Source organism: Odocoileus virginianus, chromosome 23 (assembly GCF_023699985.2).
Source record: "Odocoileus virginianus isolate 20LAN1187 ecotype Illinois chromosome 23, Ovbor_1.2, whole genome shotgun sequence".
NCBI classification, from domain to species: domain Eukaryota; kingdom Metazoa; phylum Chordata; class Mammalia; order Artiodactyla; family Cervidae; genus Odocoileus; species Odocoileus virginianus.
The window spans coordinates 16,029,472-16,047,339 of NC_069696.1; the positions used below are offsets into that span (position 1 = coordinate 16,029,472).

At 49.3% G+C, this 17,868-nt stretch overlaps 1 protein-coding gene across 2 annotated transcripts in view; it reads left to right on the plus strand.

Annotated features, from left to right (window-relative positions):
* The window catches only part of MOV10L1 (Mov10 like RNA helicase 1), a 58,725-nt gene that overhangs the window by 17,886 nt on the left and 22,971 nt on the right, over nucleotides 1-17,868 (plus strand). For both annotated transcript variants that reach the window (XR_011482980.1, XM_070453547.1), the window contains exons 10-13: nucleotides 5,328-5,442; nucleotides 8,882-9,059; nucleotides 9,322-9,392; nucleotides 10,997-11,088. Coding sequence is in view for 1 of the 2 variants with exons in the window: in XM_070453547.1 (XP_070309648.1) it covers nucleotides 5,328-5,442; nucleotides 8,882-9,059; nucleotides 9,322-9,392; nucleotides 10,997-11,088 (456 nt within the window). In the remaining variant the exon portion in view is untranslated. The remainder of the gene's footprint in view (nucleotides 1-5,327; nucleotides 5,443-8,881; nucleotides 9,060-9,321; nucleotides 9,393-10,996; nucleotides 11,089-17,868) is intronic.

Sequence of the window (17,868 nt, forward strand, 5' to 3'; positions counted from 1 at the left end):
TCTCGGGGTGACTCTCGGGGCGGGACAGGACTTGACCCTCACCCTCAGCTCCTGTCGCCTGTCATGTTCCCAGCAGCACAGCCACCCACCCTCAGAGACAGCCCATGTCCCACATGGGCACCCATCAGGAAGGGGTCAGTGAGACGTGGCTGGCATAGTCTCTTGTGAGCTGTCCACAGCACCCAAGTGTCACTTATCAAGGGCACCTTGAGGGTCACTTGGCTGCTTGAAGCCCTTTTGAAGATGTGACACCTTTTAAAAGTGAAATCAAGAAAAAAAAACTTGTAACCTGCCATCTACATGTGGCTGGCAGTTGGGGACCACCCAGACTTTAACTAGGTCATCGTCTGGAGAAAGTGCTTTCTGTCTACCTTTTCTCATCTGCAGTAATAAACCCCAGAAGCTCTAAAAAGCAGATTTTGCTTTTTTAAGTTTGGTGCCAAAAATCATGACCTATAGACTGGAGGGTTTTCATGACTTAGTCATGTGGGTATGTGGCCTCAGCTGCTGCCCCAAGTCCCTGGGATGATGGGTGCTACTTTTCTGTAATGGGAAACACTGAATTTCTGCTTACACCTTACCTGGGAATAACTGAAGATAAGATACGGACTTCAGCTCAGTTGTGGGCTGAAGGAACAACTGTTGGAGTATTGTGTGTTATCGGCCTTGGGTTGGAGCACTGTTGACTCCCAGCATGCACAGGGAGCCGTGTCGTCCCTGCCCAGTCTCTCAGCCTCTCGCGACCTGCTCTCTCTGTGAAGCGATAGTCCCGCCCCTGCCCTGCCTGTGATCGTAAGGATCTTTCTTTCACCGAGCTGGGTCTTTGTCTTGGTGCGCCAGCTCTCGGTTGCTCTGCGTGGGCTTTCCTCTCCTTGCTGTGAGTAGGGCTCACAGTATGTCTGAGGGCTCACATTGCAGTGGCTTCTCTGTCGCAGAGCGTGGACCCTAGGGCGCACTGGCTTCAGTAGTTGCGGCACCTGGGCTCAGTAGTGGCGTGCGGGCTTAGTTGCCCCACAGCATGTGAGATCTTAGTTCTCAGGGCAGGGATCAAACCCGTGTCCCTTGAACTGAAAGGTGGATTCTTAACCACTAGACCATTGAGAAGTCCCAGTTAACGAGGATTAAACGTACAGTTTCTGGCTCTGAGCAGTCAGGAGTAATAAATAAGCAGTAACAGTCACTAGGTGTGTGAACAGTGGTCAGGTTGGGTGGCTCTAGGGATGGAAGCTGAACACAGGAGCAAGAGGTCACGTGGTCCGCAAGCAGTGGGTCCCCAGGGCTGGGCTCCAGTTACAGGAGCTTTCTAGAGCTTCCAGCTGTCTTCAGTGATGCTACAGGCAGCTTTCTCATCACAAGTTGACTTAACTGGAGAAGTAAAATAGAGCAGGAGCACACATATTTAATCCCCTGGTCAGCTTTTTCGCTTTGAATGTTAATACATTGTTCCTGTTCAGGAGCATCCCTAAAACAAACATCTGTTTCCCACCATCAAAGCAGTGACCCAGACTGCCTGTCCTGATGGCCTGGCTCCTTTGGAACTGCCACCGTCTGCATCTGCCCACCCCATCAGCAGACAGGCCGCTTTAAGCCCTCCAAGACCTAGCCCCAGCTACCAGTGGACAGCAGCCTCCACACAAGGCAGGGCCTGGGAGCAACCAGACCAGGGGCAGCCGCACCCACCACTCACAGCAGTCAGCCCGCTATGACAGAAGGACCCACACAGCCTATGTGCAGGGCGCATGCAGCTGTGAAGCCTGTGGCTCTGGTGGTCAGTGGGGAGTGTGCTGCTGGGTGCACAGGACATCTACAAAAGGCCACTTTTCCAAGGCCAGGAAACGTAACCACCCCCCAGATACTCAAAAATAAAAACAGCAAGCTGGGCAGAGGAGGGCTTCCCTGATGCTCCAGTGGTTAAGAATTTGCCTGCCAATGCAGGAGACATGGGTTCAATCTCTGGTCTGGGAAGATCCACTTGCCAAGTAGTCGTTAAGCCTGTGAGCCATAACTGCTGAGCCTGCATGCTGCAATGACTGAAGCCTGCATGCCCCAGAGCCTGCGCTCCTTAACAGGGGAAGCCACTGCAAAGAGAAGGCCTCGGGCTGCAGTGGCGAGGAGCCCCCACTCATCACATAGGGAAAGCCTGCATGCCCCAGAGCCTGTGCTCCTTAACAGGGGAAGCCACTGCAAAGAGGAGCCCTCGGGCTGCAGTGGCGAGGAGCCCCCACTCATCACATAGAGAAAGCCTGCATGCCGCAGAGCCTGTGCTCCTTAACAGGGGAAGCCACTGCAAAGAGGAGCCCTCGGGCTGCAGTGGCGAGGAGCCCCCACTCATCACATAGAGAAAGCCTGCATGCCGCAGAGCCTGTGCTCCTTAACAGGGGAAGCCACTGCAAAGATAAGCCCTCGGGCTGCCGTGGCGAGGAGCCCCCACTCATCACATAGGGAACGCCTGCATGCCCCAGAGCCTGTGCTCCTTAACAGGGGAAGCCGCTGCAAAGAGAAGGCCTCGGGCTGCAGTGGCGAGGAGCCCCCACTCATCACATAGGGAAAGCCTGCATGCCCCAGAGCCTGTGCTCCTTAACAGGGGAAGCCACTGCAAAGAGGAGCCCTCGGGCTGCAGTGGCGAGGAGCCCCCACTCATCACATAGAGAAAGCCTGCATGCCCCAGAGCCTGTGCTCCTTAACAGGGGAAGCCACTGCAAAGAGAAGCCCTCGGGCTGCCGTGGCGAGGAGCCCCTACTCATCACATAGAGAAAGCCTGCATGCCCCAGAGCCTGTGCTCCTTAACAGGGGAAGCCACTGCAAAGAGGAGCCCTCGGGCTGCCGTGGCGAGGAGCCCCCACTCATCACATAGGGAAAGCCTGCATGCCCCAGAGCCTGTGCTCCTTAACAGGGGAAGCCGCTGCAAAGAGAAGGCCTCGGGCTGCCGTGGCGAGGAGCCCCCACTCATCACATAGGGAAAGCCTGCATGCCGCAGCAAAGACCCAGTGCAGCCAAAAATAAATAATGTCAGCAAGGTGACAGAGGAATGTGTTCCAAATACAGGAACAGGTAAAACTCCAGAAGAAGAGCTGAGTGGCGTGGAGACAAGCCTCCTGCCCAAGAGATTTCAAGGTAATGATTGCAGAGATCAAGCAACTTGAGACAAGAGTGCATGAATGCAGCGAGAAGTGAGACGTTTTCAACAGAGTTAGAAAATGTAAAGAACCAAACAGATAAAGACTGAAGAAACTGAAATGAAAAATGCACTAGAAGGAATCAGCATTGGATTAGATGATATGGAGGAACGAAACAGCAAGCTTGGGAGACAGTGGTAGAAATCACTGATGTGGAACAGAAGAAAGAGAAAAGAATAAAAAGAAACGAGGATAGATTAAGAGAACACTGGGATGACGTCAAGTGTGTAGACATTCACGTGATAGGGGTCCCAGAGAGAGGAGAGAGAAAGGGGCAGAGAACACAAGTGAAGGCGTAACAGCTGAAAGCTTCCTAACTTGGAAAAGAAAACAGACATCCAGGTCCAGGAAGCACAGGCAGCCTCAAACAAGATCAACCCAAAGAGGAATGTAGCAAGACACGCTGTCGTTAGCCTGGGAGAAGTTAGAGGCGGAGTGTTACAGGCAGCACACCGGTGCAAGGGAGTGCCGGTGAGACAGCCCGCTGGTTTCTCAGAAGGGAGCGGCAGGATGTATTTAAAGGGATGAAAGGGGGAAACCAACGCCCAGGAACACAGCCCAGCAAGGCTCTTGTTCAGATTTGATGGAGAGATCAAAAGCTTTACAGACAAGCAAAAGCTAAAAGAATTCAGCATCACCAAACCAGCCTTATAAGAAACGTTAAAGGGGCTTCAGCAAAAAAGAAAAGGCCACAAATGAAAGTGTGAAAGTCATGAAAGAACACTCGTAGGAAAGATAAAGATGTATAGTAAAGGTTGTAAAAACAGCCTTGTGTAAAGCTAGTTGTAAGGTTAAAAGGCAAAATTAGTAAAATCATATGTGCCCGTAACAAGTAGTCAAGTGACAGTGTCGGTTGCACAGTTGTATCCGACTCTTTGTGACCCTATGCGCCGTAGCCCACTGGGCTTCTCTGCCTTGGGAGTCTCCAGGCAAGAACGCTGGAGTGGGTTGCCATACCCTTCTCCAGGGAATCTTCCTGACCCAGGGACTGAACCCATGTCTCTGTGTCTCCTGCATTGGCAGGTGAGTTCTTCACCAGTAGCACCAACTGGGAAGCCCAGTAAATAAGGGATACACAAAAGATGTCAAGTGTGATGTCAAATACGAGAATCATGAGGGAAGGGAAGTAAAAATGCAGGATTGTTTAAATGTGTTTGTACTTAAGACAAGCAGCTTAAATAACCATAGATGGATGGATGGATTGATGGGTGGATGGATGAATGGATGGAAGGTGGAAATGGATGGATGGAGGCTGGCTGGATGGAGAGGTGGGTGGATGGATGGAGGGATAGATAGATGGATGTATGGGTAGATGCATGGGTGGGTGGATAGATAGCTATCCCCAATGTGGGAATATAGGCAATAACAATGTAACAGTATCTTTGCAGAATGACACATCTTTATGCTATGATCATCCTCTTTGAAATGTACAGAAATATCAAATCACTCTGTTGCTTAAAAGAAACTAACAGTGTTGTAGGTCAATAATACATCAAAAACAAAGTTATAGAAAAGGACATCAGATTTGTGGTCACCAGTTTGGTTTAGGGGAGGGGAATTGAATGAAGGAGGTAAGAGGTGCAAACTGCTATTAACCAGATGAGTAAGTACTGGGGGTGTGACGTACAGTGTGACAGATGTAATCAGCCCTGCTGTGTGTTATATGTGAAGGTTGTTAACAGAGTAAAACCTGGGAGTTCTCATCACGTGGAAAAATATTTTTTTCTGTTTCTTCAACTTTGTGCTTGCACGAGACAGTGAGCGATCATGATTTCTTGATGCATATGTCAGGTCATTATGCTGCACACTTTAAATGTCTTCAGTGCCTCTGTCAGTATCTCTATGAAACTAGAAGGAATAGAACAGTTGAGCTCATTGGAAGCTTAGAAACAGTGTTTCTGAATTCCCTGGTTCCTGGAGGCTCCTGGTCACTGGGCCTGTTCTCCTGTCGCAGGCAGAGCAGCTGTTCCTGCTTACAGGAGGACAGGCCCGGAGAGCGGGTCCCAAAGCTGAATGACACTTTACAAACCGAGGACCAAGGCCAGAGCCGAAGTGTCAGTGGTTTTTGGTGAGAATGTGTAAGTGAAGACATCTGGTAGAAAGTGCTGTGTGAGGAAGGCTTGTTTTTGACTTGTGACTCTCTTTTGTAAGGAACTCACGACGACAACTTCCCAGCTTCCTCCCGCAGTACCCGATACCAGACAGGCTTAAAAAGTGTGTGGAACAGAAAATTGACATCCTGACCTTCCAGCCGCTGCTTGCAGAGGTAAGGAATGTGTCTTACACAAAGCACTGTTTTCTGACAAAACTCAGGATGAACCCTTGTCGAGTTCAGAGGTCATGTGGGCTGGTTTTCACCCCGAGGAGCTGGGAGTGTCAGAATATTGAGTGTGGAGACCATCGCTGGGTCCCTCTGGAGACGGTCCATCCTCACAGCCTTATGGACTTACATGCACCAGGGCTCTGGGGATACCCTCTCCCCACCTGGCCTTTCTCCTGTGTGCCTGAGCCTCTCGGCAGCTCTCCACTCCTGCCGGAGCTCTGAGCACTAGGAAGGCCTGCAGCTGTGCAGAGCAGTGGGGAGCGGAGGGGGCTACCCTCCCCAGACCCGACCCTCGGGTGTCCTCTGCCAGGACGGCTCCTCCTCACCCTCCCAGTGCTGTGTGTTCTCAGGCTTCCTCATACCTGCTGGAGGAGGCCTGCTTCGAACCTGTCTGCTGTGACGGGAGGAGAAGGGCTGGGAGCCTGAGGGCAGGGCAGTGCTGAGTGAGCCCCGGCAGGGCTGGAGCCTGTGTGTGTGCAGGGGGAGCAGAGATGTCTGCTTCACTGGCAGGGAGGAGGGGAGCGCGGCCCTGTCTCCAGGAGGCATCTTCCCAAGAATCTGGGGGTCTGTTGGCTGAGGACAGGGTGAGTGGAGTGAGAACTGGGCCTGTGTTGATTTGGGGCAAGGGGGGAGGAGAGGCCACGTGGGCCCTGTGTCAGAGGAGAGCTTGAGCCCATGGCTGTGTGGCAGCTAGGAGCACGCCTGACACTGTTGAGACAGACTGACAGACAGATGGAGCCTCCATCTGCTGGGCCCTGTGTCCTCCACAATGAGGATGCCGCAAGGGCACCCGCAGCAGACAGCACCCGAGGCTGGCTGACCACAGGGAAAGGGCAGCACCTGGAAGCATGTGGGCGAGGCCATGGGTGGCTGCGGTGATGCCTGTCGGCCTGAACTGAGGCCGGAGCAGCAAACCCGCCCTAAAGTAGCTCAGAGCAAACCTGGGGCTGAGAAGCGGATCCCAAGGCGGTGCTCGTACATCGTCCTGCAGGCCTCCTGTGACTTGGCCTGGGCACCAGGACAGGACCTCCTCGGGATTGCAGTTCCCAGGAGAAAGTGGCTCCTTTCAGCAGTGGTAACATCACAGAACTGAGATAGTGCACCTGTCACTCAGCACTTCTGCGCCCTGTGACCTCCCCGCCCCCCCCCCTGCAGTGTGGCCCCTCCTGGGGCGCCTCCCATATGCTGGGGGCCTGCACGGTGGGTTTCCCACCGCCCTGTCTGGGAGGGGTCCTCTGGGCCCGGGAGGCGTTGCTTTCCTTCTCACCTTTATTCTTTTGTACGAAGTCTGTATTTTCCCCTATCTCCTTTTAGGGTTTTCACTAGTTTTAAGGCATTTAATTCACAGTGTGCCTTGCTGTAAGTTCTTCATGTTTCTTGGCTTGGGTTCTTTGAGCTTATTGGACAACCAGAATTTACAGTTCTCAGATTTCAAGGTTCTTGACCATTCTGTCTTCATGTGTTCCTTCTGCCCTGCTCTCCAGGCTCCTGTGACAGGCACGTGCGGCCACATGAATTAGCCCGAGTGCCGGCTGCTCCCTTCACTTCTCTCCGTCTTTCCCCTCTGGGCTGCATTCTGAGTAGTTGCTCTGGCTGTGTCTTCAAGGTCACTGATGTTTCTTCTGCAGCATGTGATCTCCTCCAGACACTGCAGTTATTGCCTCCACAAGTTCATTGAGGGTCTTTTATATCTTCCGTATTTCTACTTAATGGGCTTCCCTGGGGCTCAGATGATAAAGAATCCGCCTGCAATGCAGAAGGAGAATACAAGAAACTCAGCTTTGATCCCTGGGTGCGGAAGATCCCCTGGAGAAAGGAATGGCAACCCACTCCAGTATCCTTGCCTGGAGAATTCCATGGACAGAGAAGCCTAGTGGGCTACAGTCCATGGGGTTGCATAGAGTAGGACATGACTGAGTGACTAACATTTTCACTTTAACTTCTCTACTTAATATGCTTCATCTTTCCTCAACTTTCTTTTCACTTCCATTTTTTTCCCTCCAGTTTTTGAATATACACAGTTAAATATATAAAGTATATAAATTTGTAAAAGAACTGTTTTATGTGTTTGTGTACTGATTCTCTCCCATGGTTTTTTGTGTTTTTTTTTTTTCCTTTTGAACCTTTTGCTTTGTTTGGAGTGTAGCTGATCAGCCGTGTTGTGATAGTTCCAGGTGAACAGCGGAGGGACTCAGCCATGCATATACATGGATCCATTCTCCCCCAGACTCCCCTCCCGTCCTCAACATTGAGCAGAGTTCCCTGTGCTCCACAGCAGGTCCTTGTTGGTTATCCACTTACAGCAGTGTGTACGTGTCCCTCCCAAACTCTCTAACTATCCCTTCTCCCCATTCTTCCCCCAGGTAACCGTAAGTTCCTTCCCTAAATCTGTCAGTCTCTTTCTGTTTTGTAAATAAGTTCATTTGTATCATTTCTTTTTAGATTCTGCATATAAGGAATATTTCTCCTTCTCTGACTTAACTCCTGGGGTCATTTTTTTGTTCTGTAGATAGGTTTTTCTCCTCATTACAGGTTGTGGCTTATGCTCATTTCCGTGCCTGATCATCTTTGGATGCTAAACAAACATCCTGCATTCTACTTTGTTGGTATATCTATTCCTGGAAGTAGCTTTGAACTTTGTTCTAGGATGCAGTTAGGTTAGCTGGCAGTGGTTGGGTACTTTTCAGCCTGGATTTAAAGCCTCGTTAGACCAGAGTAGTTTTTACTTAGGGCTGATCCCTTCTGAATCCCCCACCCAGTGCCCCTGTATCTCAGGCCTTTCTATTTAGGCTAGGGGCCCCGCGGCACCGCAGCCCTGTGTGAGCTCTGGGAATTGTTCTTTCCAACCCAGTGGCTCTCAGCAGGGAACTTGTCCCCAGGCGACACTTGGTTGTCACGGTTGGTAGTGCTCGCAGCCTCCAGTGGATGGAGGCCAGAGGTGCTACTCACTGCCGTGCTCTGCGTAGCTCAGCCCCGCTGCAGAGGCTGGGCCGCCCTGGCGTCTGCCGCCCCACACGCCTCCCCGTCTGGCACAGCCCCTCCCGCTCATGTGCTCGCGGGGCCCTGGGAAGCTCCAGACCACTCCACTGTGCTGCACCTTTTCCCCTCCCCGGCATTCGGCCTCCTGGGACCCCCAGCCCTGCCCCCTCTGCGCAGAGACCACGAGGCTGCTGGGCGCGCTCCGTGCAGAGCCTGGCAGCTCTGTCTGGGTGGGAGCTGGGCGGCTGTGGGCACACTCAGATGGCTCCCGGTCTCAAGGCCGCCGCCCTGCATTTACCCGGTCATCGGCGTTTGAAGGCTGGTTAGTCTGTCCTTTGGCCTCCTGACCTGAGTGTGTGTGGAGTGCCGCTCTGCTCTCACTCACAGGCTGCCTTCTTTCCAGCTTTTGAATATGTCAAACTACAAGGAGAAGTTCTCAACCTTGCTCTGGCTGGAGGAGATTCATGCAGAAATAGAACTGAAGGAGTATAATATGAGCGCGGTCACCTTGAAAAGAAACGGGGATCTGCTCGTTCTGGAAGTCCCAGGACTGGCTGAAAGTCGGCCTTCTCTGTATGCAGGTGGGTTTCTTACGTGTCATGTTCTCCTCGGTGGACTGGCAGCCACGGAACACGGTCACGGAAGAGAACACGTTAACTGGCAGCGCTGTCGTCACATGAGTTGCCTTGTCTTTGGGTATCTCTCTCAGCACATTGACGTGATTTTAATTGACCTCATAGTGTTTTTGGCTTATCCCACTTCTTCATAGTGCTTCATCTTACAATACAGCAGCAGAGTTTATTGCGTTTGTAGTTTTCATGTGGTGATGTGTTTTTTAACTAGGTGATAAACTGATTTTAAAAACCCCAGAGTACAATGGACACGTGATTGAATACATCGGCTACGTGACTGAGGTGAGAGGCCACTGTTAGTCAGTCCATGTGGGGCTGGCCCAGCAGGCCACTCACAGAGGTGACCCATCTGCCTTGGGGACGAGGGAGGGGGTCCCCTGGGTGTTGACGGCATTTTAGAAAATCAAGGATCAAGTGAGTATTTAAATAAGTGTGATACATAAAGAGAACTTTGTAACTGAAGAAATCCTATCACTTTCAGCCATGAACAGCGTCTTGTTATCACATCGATATCAAGGTATCACATGGGTATTCCATGGAAGGCTTGCATTTACTCAGATTTGAGTGTTCTGAACATGTTCCAGAGGGTAGACTGGTCATGCCCCCAGGGGCCACTCTGTGGACTAAATCCTCAGCAGAAGCAGGGCCAGAGATGTCAGGGGTGAGACCCCCATGGCCCTGCCCCCAGGCTGGCTGGGGGAGCAAGCAGCACCACAAACTGGAGAGTCCAGAGCTGAAGCTGCGAGTGCCGGCCTCCAGGTGAGGGCGCCCTGCCGACCCTCCTGCAGGACCACCTGGAGCCGCCACTCCTGAGTGATGGGCTGCCAGGTGAAGCTGGGACTGTCTCAGGTCTCAGTCTATTGCTTCATTCAGTTCTCTGGAGCTCCTTGGCTGGTGCCGTGGCCTGGGTACCTTGAAGGCACCAAGGCCCTCGAGAGCCCCCAGAGGGTGTGGCAGGCGGCACGGTGCTTCTGGGAGCTTCCTTGGCTGTGCCAGCACTGGCCTCCCCCGGCCGCCACCTCAGAGGGCCTGCCTGTCTGGGGCAGCGCACGGAGCACTTCCCCCGTTCTCCCTGAGTCTGGCTGTGTAAGCACAGCCCATTGTGTTCCCTTGTGTTATCTTATGCTTGCTATCTTGGTCTCCCTAGTTTTTTTTGTTTCATAGTTTTTGAAGTTTCTGTAAACGACAGTGTCAGTACATGATGTCCTGGGGGCCTCGATCTGTTGACGACTGTGCTAGTGGGCCCTCACTGTTTGTGGTTTGTTTCTTTGTCTGCTTGGTGGTCTTTGATTACGGATTTATTTTCATTTGTCTTAACCTGTGGGAGAACTGGGGACCTGTGCTTGCATTTGCTTCTGCCAAGAGCAGGGGCACAGTTAGCCACATGTCACGGCCCCCAGCTCTTGGGAGAGACCCCACTGCCTGTTGCCCCTGTTGCCCCTGGCCTCTCAGCTCGGGATTTTCCATCCTGCTCGTCTCGGATTGTTACGTAGGATCTAGTTTTGGCTGGAGGGCCCCTGAATGTCTAGTACCCTGTCCTGCTGGAAGGGGGTTTCAGAATGATGTCCATGAGGCATTTTTGTGGTCAGCACACCCTGCTGTTAGTGGTCACTCACTTGTTGCTTTGGAGGTGGCAGCCTGTCTCCAGCATAGGCTGTCTGGGCCCCGAGGAGAGTGTGACCTGGGGGAGGGGTCAGCAGGTGTGCTAGTGCAGCTGGGGGCGCAGCGGCACAGTGACGGAGTCTTCTCAATATTTTTGCACACATTTCAGATACCAGATTTTAGCTCTGATCTATAGGATGGGTTTTGATGATGCATTATGACTATGGGTGGAGGATTGTCCAAAGCAAGCATAAAGATGAGAAGTAAAATATTTTCCTTTTTAGATTCATGAAGAAGATGTAACTCTTAAACTTAATCCAGAATTTGAACAAGCATATAACTTTGAACCTATGGATGTGGAATTTACATACAACAGGTAATGCTTCAGGGACTCTTTCTGCTGAGTGGGGGGCTTATCCCCTTCGCTCGGCCCCTTGAGGCCTCAGTGGCGGCATGGGCGCTGCAGGTGGTGCTCCTGCCCCTCTCTGTGGTCACAGCTTGGTCAGTGGACATTTGTAACATACTGAGCTGCAAACATTTGCACATCCGTTCCTTCTTGGACCTGAAGTGAGAATCCCCACGCTCAGTCACCACTGCCACCACTCCCTCTCATCCCTCGTCACGTGTCACCAGCCATCTGTTCCCTTCCTCCACCAAGCCCCCCACTGTTAGCAGGGATTTTGTGTTTCTCGTCGCTTTTTTAAAGAATAGTCTGTGTCTGTGCATATGTGCACGCACACACACACACAGGAAGATTTGTGTTAGCTGTAGCTGCTTTGCACTTGCAGCCTGTGGTCTCTGAAGTTGTGTGTGTGCTGACATGAGGTTCACATGCCAGGTCCTCGGCACGCCTGTGCCCCCGTGTGCCCTGCCCCGTCTGTGTGCCAGCTGCGCTGCCGTGGACACCCACTCCCTCCTCATGCACACACCCCCTCAGGCTTTCTTGGCTGCACACTTAGGGTGGGGGGTCACGGTTGGGGTGTTAATGTTCCAGTGCTTACCTGTGGCGGAAGAGGCAACCCCGAGGTCGGGATCTGTAACACCCTCCCAAAGCCTGGTTTTGGGAAATGTCTGAATTGGTGCCAGCCTTGTAGGTGTCTGCTGTTTCCTCTGTGGTTGTGAGGTATGTTTCTCTGGTGATGTCTAAGGTTGTGGATCTCCCTGTTTGTTGGCCATAAAGTTCCTTCATCTGTGAAATGCTTGCTCATGTCTTTTATTGAGTCATTTGATTTTTATTATTGTAGGAGTTCTCTCTGTATTCTTTATATAGACCTTTCTTAGATTCAGGCATTACAGATAACTTCTGTGATTTTGTTACTTGATTTTTCACTTCTTAAAGTATCTTTTGAGTGACAGGTGGTACTTTTTATAGTGAAACGTACCTGGGATTTTGTACATTAGTGCTTTTCATGTCTGGTCTTCCCTGGTGGCTCAGTTGTAAAGAATCCCCTTACAAATGGGGAAGATGCAGTTTCAATCCTTGGGTCGGGAAGATCCGCTGGAGAAGGGAATGGCAACCCACTCCAGTATTGTTGCCTGGGAGATTTCACGGACAGAGAAGCCTGGCCGGCTGCAGTCCATGGGGTCACAAAGAGACAAGACTGTGTGACTGAGCACACACGCATGCTTTTCACATCTGATTTAAGAGGTCTCGGTGTTTGGAACACAGCCAGATGGAAATGTCTTGAGGATGAATGGATGGTGCAGATGTGGAGTCGGCCTCTTGAGGGGTGTTTGCCTGTGAAAGCAGAAAAGACAGGAGAAAGAGACCAGTGAGAGAGGAGGCGCCCGAGGCCCAGAGGTCCTCCCTTGCTTGTGTGCTGACCAGGGAGCGCGAGTGACTTGTGGGGACACGGCTCTAGACCCAGTTTGCAGGCCATGGTCTCTGGGGGCAGCGGCACATCCTCCTTGGTGCTGAGCTGGCACAGCAGGCAGAGTGCTGGTGAATGGGGGTGTCTGAGGGCTTGTGGTTGCTCTGAAACAGGAGGCGGGATGCTCACAGAGGAAGGGGAAGATGTAGATCTGAGTGAGGCGGCGGAGTGGGGGGCAGAGGCAACATAGCTGCAACTGGTGTAAGAGGAAACCGACAGAGGGACACAGACGGCAGGATGGGTGGGAGCGCTGTCGGATCTGAGCCCAGGCGAGAGAGGGAGCAGGAAGCGGCTCAGGACCCTGGGCGGCTTCATGACCCAGCATCGTCCAGGTGGGGCACGAAGGGGGCGGGACGGCCGCCATAAGTGAGTGAGAAAGCCCGGGGGTGCTTCTCCACACAGAGGTTCTCTCCAGATAAGTTTTTGTTTCCCTTTTTTGTGGTTCTTTTTTTCCCCATTTTTCTTCTTTTATCTATTTTCTTTTGGTTTATTCTTGTTTTTCTCCCAGATAATTTTTGGTGGTTTACATTAAGTTACTGCCCCAAAGAAGAGTAATGTCAAAGAATGTTCAAACTACTGTACAGTTACACTCATTTCACAAAATTCTTCAAGCTAGGCTTCAGCAGTACATAATGCAACAGCTTCCAAGATATACAAGCTGGGTCTCAGAGAGGCAAAGGAAACAGACATCAAATGGCAGATGTTTGTTGGATCCTGGACAGAGCGAGGGAGTTGAAGGGAAACACCTGTTTCTTGGACTGCACAAGACCTTTGACTGTGTGGGTCACAACAAACTGTGAGATATTCCTGAAGAGATGGGAATACCAGACCACCTTACCTGTCTCCTGAGAAACCTCTGTGCAGGTCAAAAAGCAATAGTTAGAACCAGACATGGAACAATGGACTGGTTCAAAATTGGGAAAGGAGTACGGCAAGGCTATATATTGTCACCCTGCTTATTTAACTTGTATGAAGAGTACATCATGCGAAATTCAGGACTGGATGAATCACAAGCTGGAATCAAGATTGCCAAGAGAAATACCAACAACCTTAGATATGCAGATGATACCACTCTAATGGCAGAGAATGAAGAGGAACTAAAGAGCCTCTTGATGAGTGTGAAGGAGGAGAGTGAAAAAAACTGGCTTGAAACTCAACATTCAAAAAACTAAGATTGTGGCATCCTGTCCCATCACTTCATGGCAAGTTCAGTTCAGTCGCTCAATCGTGTCCAACTCTTTGCGATCCCATGGACTGCAGCATGCCAGGCCTCCCTGTCCATCACCAACTCCCAGAGCTTACTCAAACTCATGTCCTTCAAGTCATTGATGCCATCCAACCATCTCATCCTCTGTCGTCCCCTTCTCCTCCTGCCTTCAGCCTTTCCCAGTATCAGGGTCTTTTCCAGTGAGTCAGTTCTTCGCATCAGGTAGCCAAAGCATTGGAGCTTAAGCTTCAACGTCAGTCCTTCCAATGAATATTCAGGACTGGTTTCCTTTGGGATTGACTGGTTTGATCTCTTTGCAGTCCAAGAGACTCTCAAGAGTCTTCTCCAATACCACAGTTCAAAAGCATTAATTCTTCGGTGCTCAGCTTTCTTTATAGTCCAACTCTCACATCCATACATGACTACTGGAAAAACCATAGCTTTGACTAGACAGACTTTTTTCGGCAGAGTAATGTCTCTGCTTTTTAATATGCTGTCTAGGTTGGTTATAGCTTTTTCCCCAAGGAGCAAGCGTCTTTTAATTTCATGGCTATAGTCACCATCTGCAGTGACTTTGGAGCCCAAAAAAATAGTCTATCACTGTTTCCATTCTTTCCCATCTATTTGCCCTGAAGTGATGCCATGATCTTAGTTTTCTGAATGTTGAGTTTTAAGCCAACTTTTTCACTCTCCTCTTTCACTTTCATCAAGAGGCTCTTCAGTCCCTCTTTGCTTTCTGCCATCAAAGTAGTGTCATCTGTGTATCTGAGGATATTGATATTTCTCCCAGCAATCTTGATTCCAGCTTGGACTTCATCCAGCCCAGCATTTCTCATTATGTACTCTGCAGGTAAGTTAAATAAGCAGGGTGAAAATATACAGCCTTGATGTACTCCTTTCCCAATTTGAACCAGTCTGTTGTTCCATGTCCAGTTCTAACTGTTGCTTCTTGACCTTCATACAGATTTTTCAGGAGGCAGGTAAGGTTCATAAAGAATGAAAAGATGGAGCCAAAGCAAAAACAAAGCCCAGTTTGGATGTGACTGGTGATGGAAGTAAAGTCTGATGCTCTAAAAGACAATATTGCATAGGAACCTGGAATGTTATATCCATAAATCAAGGTAAATTGGAATTGGTCAAACAGGAGATGGCAAGAGTGAACATTGACATTTTAGGAATCAGTGAACTAAAATGGACTGGAATGGGCAAATTTAATTCAGATGACCATTATATCTACTACTGTGGGCAAGAATCCCTTAGAAGTGGAATAGCCATCATAGTCAACAAAAGAGTCTGAAATGCAGTACTTGAGCGTAATCTCAAAAACAACAGAATGATCTGTGTTCATTTCCAAGGCAAACAGTTCATTATCACAGTAATCCAAGTCTATGCCCCAACCACTAATGCTGAAGAAGCTGAAGTTGAACAGTTCTTTGAAGACCTACAAGACTTTCTAGGACTAACACCCCCCAAGAAATGTCCTTTTCATCATAGGGGACTGGAATGTAAACATAGGAAGTCAAGAGATACCTGGAGTAACAGGCAAGTTTGGCCTTGGAGTACAAAATGAAGCAGGACAAAGGTTAACGGTTTGGCCAAGAGAATGCACTGGTCATAGAAAACGCCCTTTTCCAGCAACGCAAGAGAAGACTCTACACATGGACACCACCAGATGATAATACTGAAATCAGATTGATTATATTCTTTGCAGCCAAAGATGGAGAAACTCTGTATAGTCAGCAAAAACAAGACCAGGAGCTGACTATGGCTCAGATCATGAATTCCTTATTGCCAAGTTCAGACTTATATTGAAGAAAGTAGGGTAAACCACTAGGCCATTCAGGTATGACCTAAATCAAATCCCTTATGATTATACACTGGAGGTGAGAAATAGATTCAAGGGATTAGATCTGATAGAGTGAAGAACTATGAACGGAGGTTCGTGACGTACAGGAGGCAGTAATCAAGACCATCCCCAAGAAAAAGAAATGCAAAAAGGCAAAGTGGTTTGTTGAGGAGACCTTACAAATAGCTGTGAAAAGAAGAGAAGCAAAAAGCAAAGCAGAAAAGGAAAGATACTCCCATTTGAATGCAGAGTTCCAAAGAATAGCAAGGAGAGGTAAGAAAGCCTTCCTCAGTGAGCAATGAACAGAAATAGAGGAAAGCAATCGAATGGGAAAGACTAGAGATCTCTTTAAGAAAATTAGAGATACCAAGGGAACATTTCATGCAAAGATGGGCACAATAAAGGACAGGAATGGTATGAACCCAATAAAAGCAGAAGATATTAAGAAAAGGTAGCAAGAATACACAGAAGAACTATACAAAAAAGATCTTCATGACTCAGATATCCATGATGACATGATCACTCACCTAAAGCCAGACATCCTGGAATGTGAAGTCAAGTGGGCCTTAGAAAGAATCACTACGAACAAAGCTAGTGGAGGTGATAGAATTCCAGTTGAGCTATTTCAGATCCTAAAAGATCATGCTGTGAAAGTGCTGCACTCAATATGCCAGCAAATTTGGAAAACTCAGCAGTGGCCACAGGACTGGAAAAGGTCAGTTTTCACTCCAATCCCAAAGAAAGGCAATGCCAAAGAATGTTCAAACTACCGCACAATTGCACTCATCTCACATGCTAGCAAATAATGCTCAAAATTCTCTAGGTGAGGTTTCAACAGTACATGAACCAAGATCTTCCAGGTGTTCAAGATGGATTTAGAAAAGGCAGAGGAACCAGAGATCAAATTGCCAACATCTGTTGGATCATGGAAAAAGCAAGAGAGTTCCAGAAAAGCATCTACTTCTGCTTTATTTACTACGCCAAAGTCTTTGACTGTGTGGATCACAACAAACTATGGAAAATTCTTAAAAGAGATGGGAATACCAGACCACCTTTCCTGTCTCCTAAGAAACCTGTATGCAGGTCAGGAAGCAACAGTTAGAACTGGACATGGAACCATAGATTGGTTCCAAATTGGGAAGGGAGTACATCAAGGCTGTATATTGTCACCCTGCTTATTTAACTTATATGCAGAGTACATCATGTGGCATGCTGGGCTGGATGAAGCACAAGCAAGAATCAAGATTGCCAGGACAAATATCAATAACTTCAGATACACAGATCACACCACCCTTATGGCAGAAAGTGAAGAGGAACTAAAGATCCCCTTGATGAAAGTGAAAGAGAAGAGCGAAAAAGTTGACTTAAAACTCAACATTCAGAAAACTAAGATCATGGCATCACTTCATGGCAAATAGATGGGGAAACAGTGGAAACAGTGACAGATTTTGGGACAGGGAAGCCTGACATGCTGCAGTCCATGGGTTCTGAAGGAGTCGGACACAACTTAGCGACTGAACAACAGCAACAAATTAAGTTACTCAAAATCAGATCGTTTCACACTTCAGAAAATCTGTATTTCCTCCTTGTTTTGAAAATGAGAGGATGGACGACACGGCAGTGCAGCAGGTGAGACAGAACCAGGAGACCAGGCCTCTCAGTGCACAGATGGTCCCCTCTTATGCTCCTTCACAAGTATTTTTCCTCCTTACAACATTAGGTGTGCTGAGATACAATGATCATAAAATGGTTATGCCTGTTTAAAGTGTACAGTTTCATGATTCTGATGTTTGCACACCCCTTGGATCCATCTTCACAGTGAAGACCGCGGTTCCGCAGGTGTTTCCTGGTGCCCCGTCCTGCCTTGTCTGTGCCCCAGCGCCCAATCTCCAGAGGCTTGTTTTCATTTCATAGAATTTATGTTAATTGGAAACATACAGGACCTACTCTTTTTTTTGGTGGCATCTTTCACTCAGATAGTTATCTTGAGATTCAGCCTGCTTTTGCATGAATTCATTCCTTTTTATGAGTAATATTCCCTTGTAAGACCATACCCTAGCTCACTAATCCAGGCACCTGTGGTTGGACTCTGGCTTGTTGCTTGTCGTGGCCATCACAGATGAAGCTGCTGTGAGCATCACGCCGAGTGTCTTTGTGGCCAGGCATTTCCACTGCTCTTGGGTAAGTGCCTGGCAGAGCCAGAGCTGTGTACAGCGGCTGGCGTACACTGGG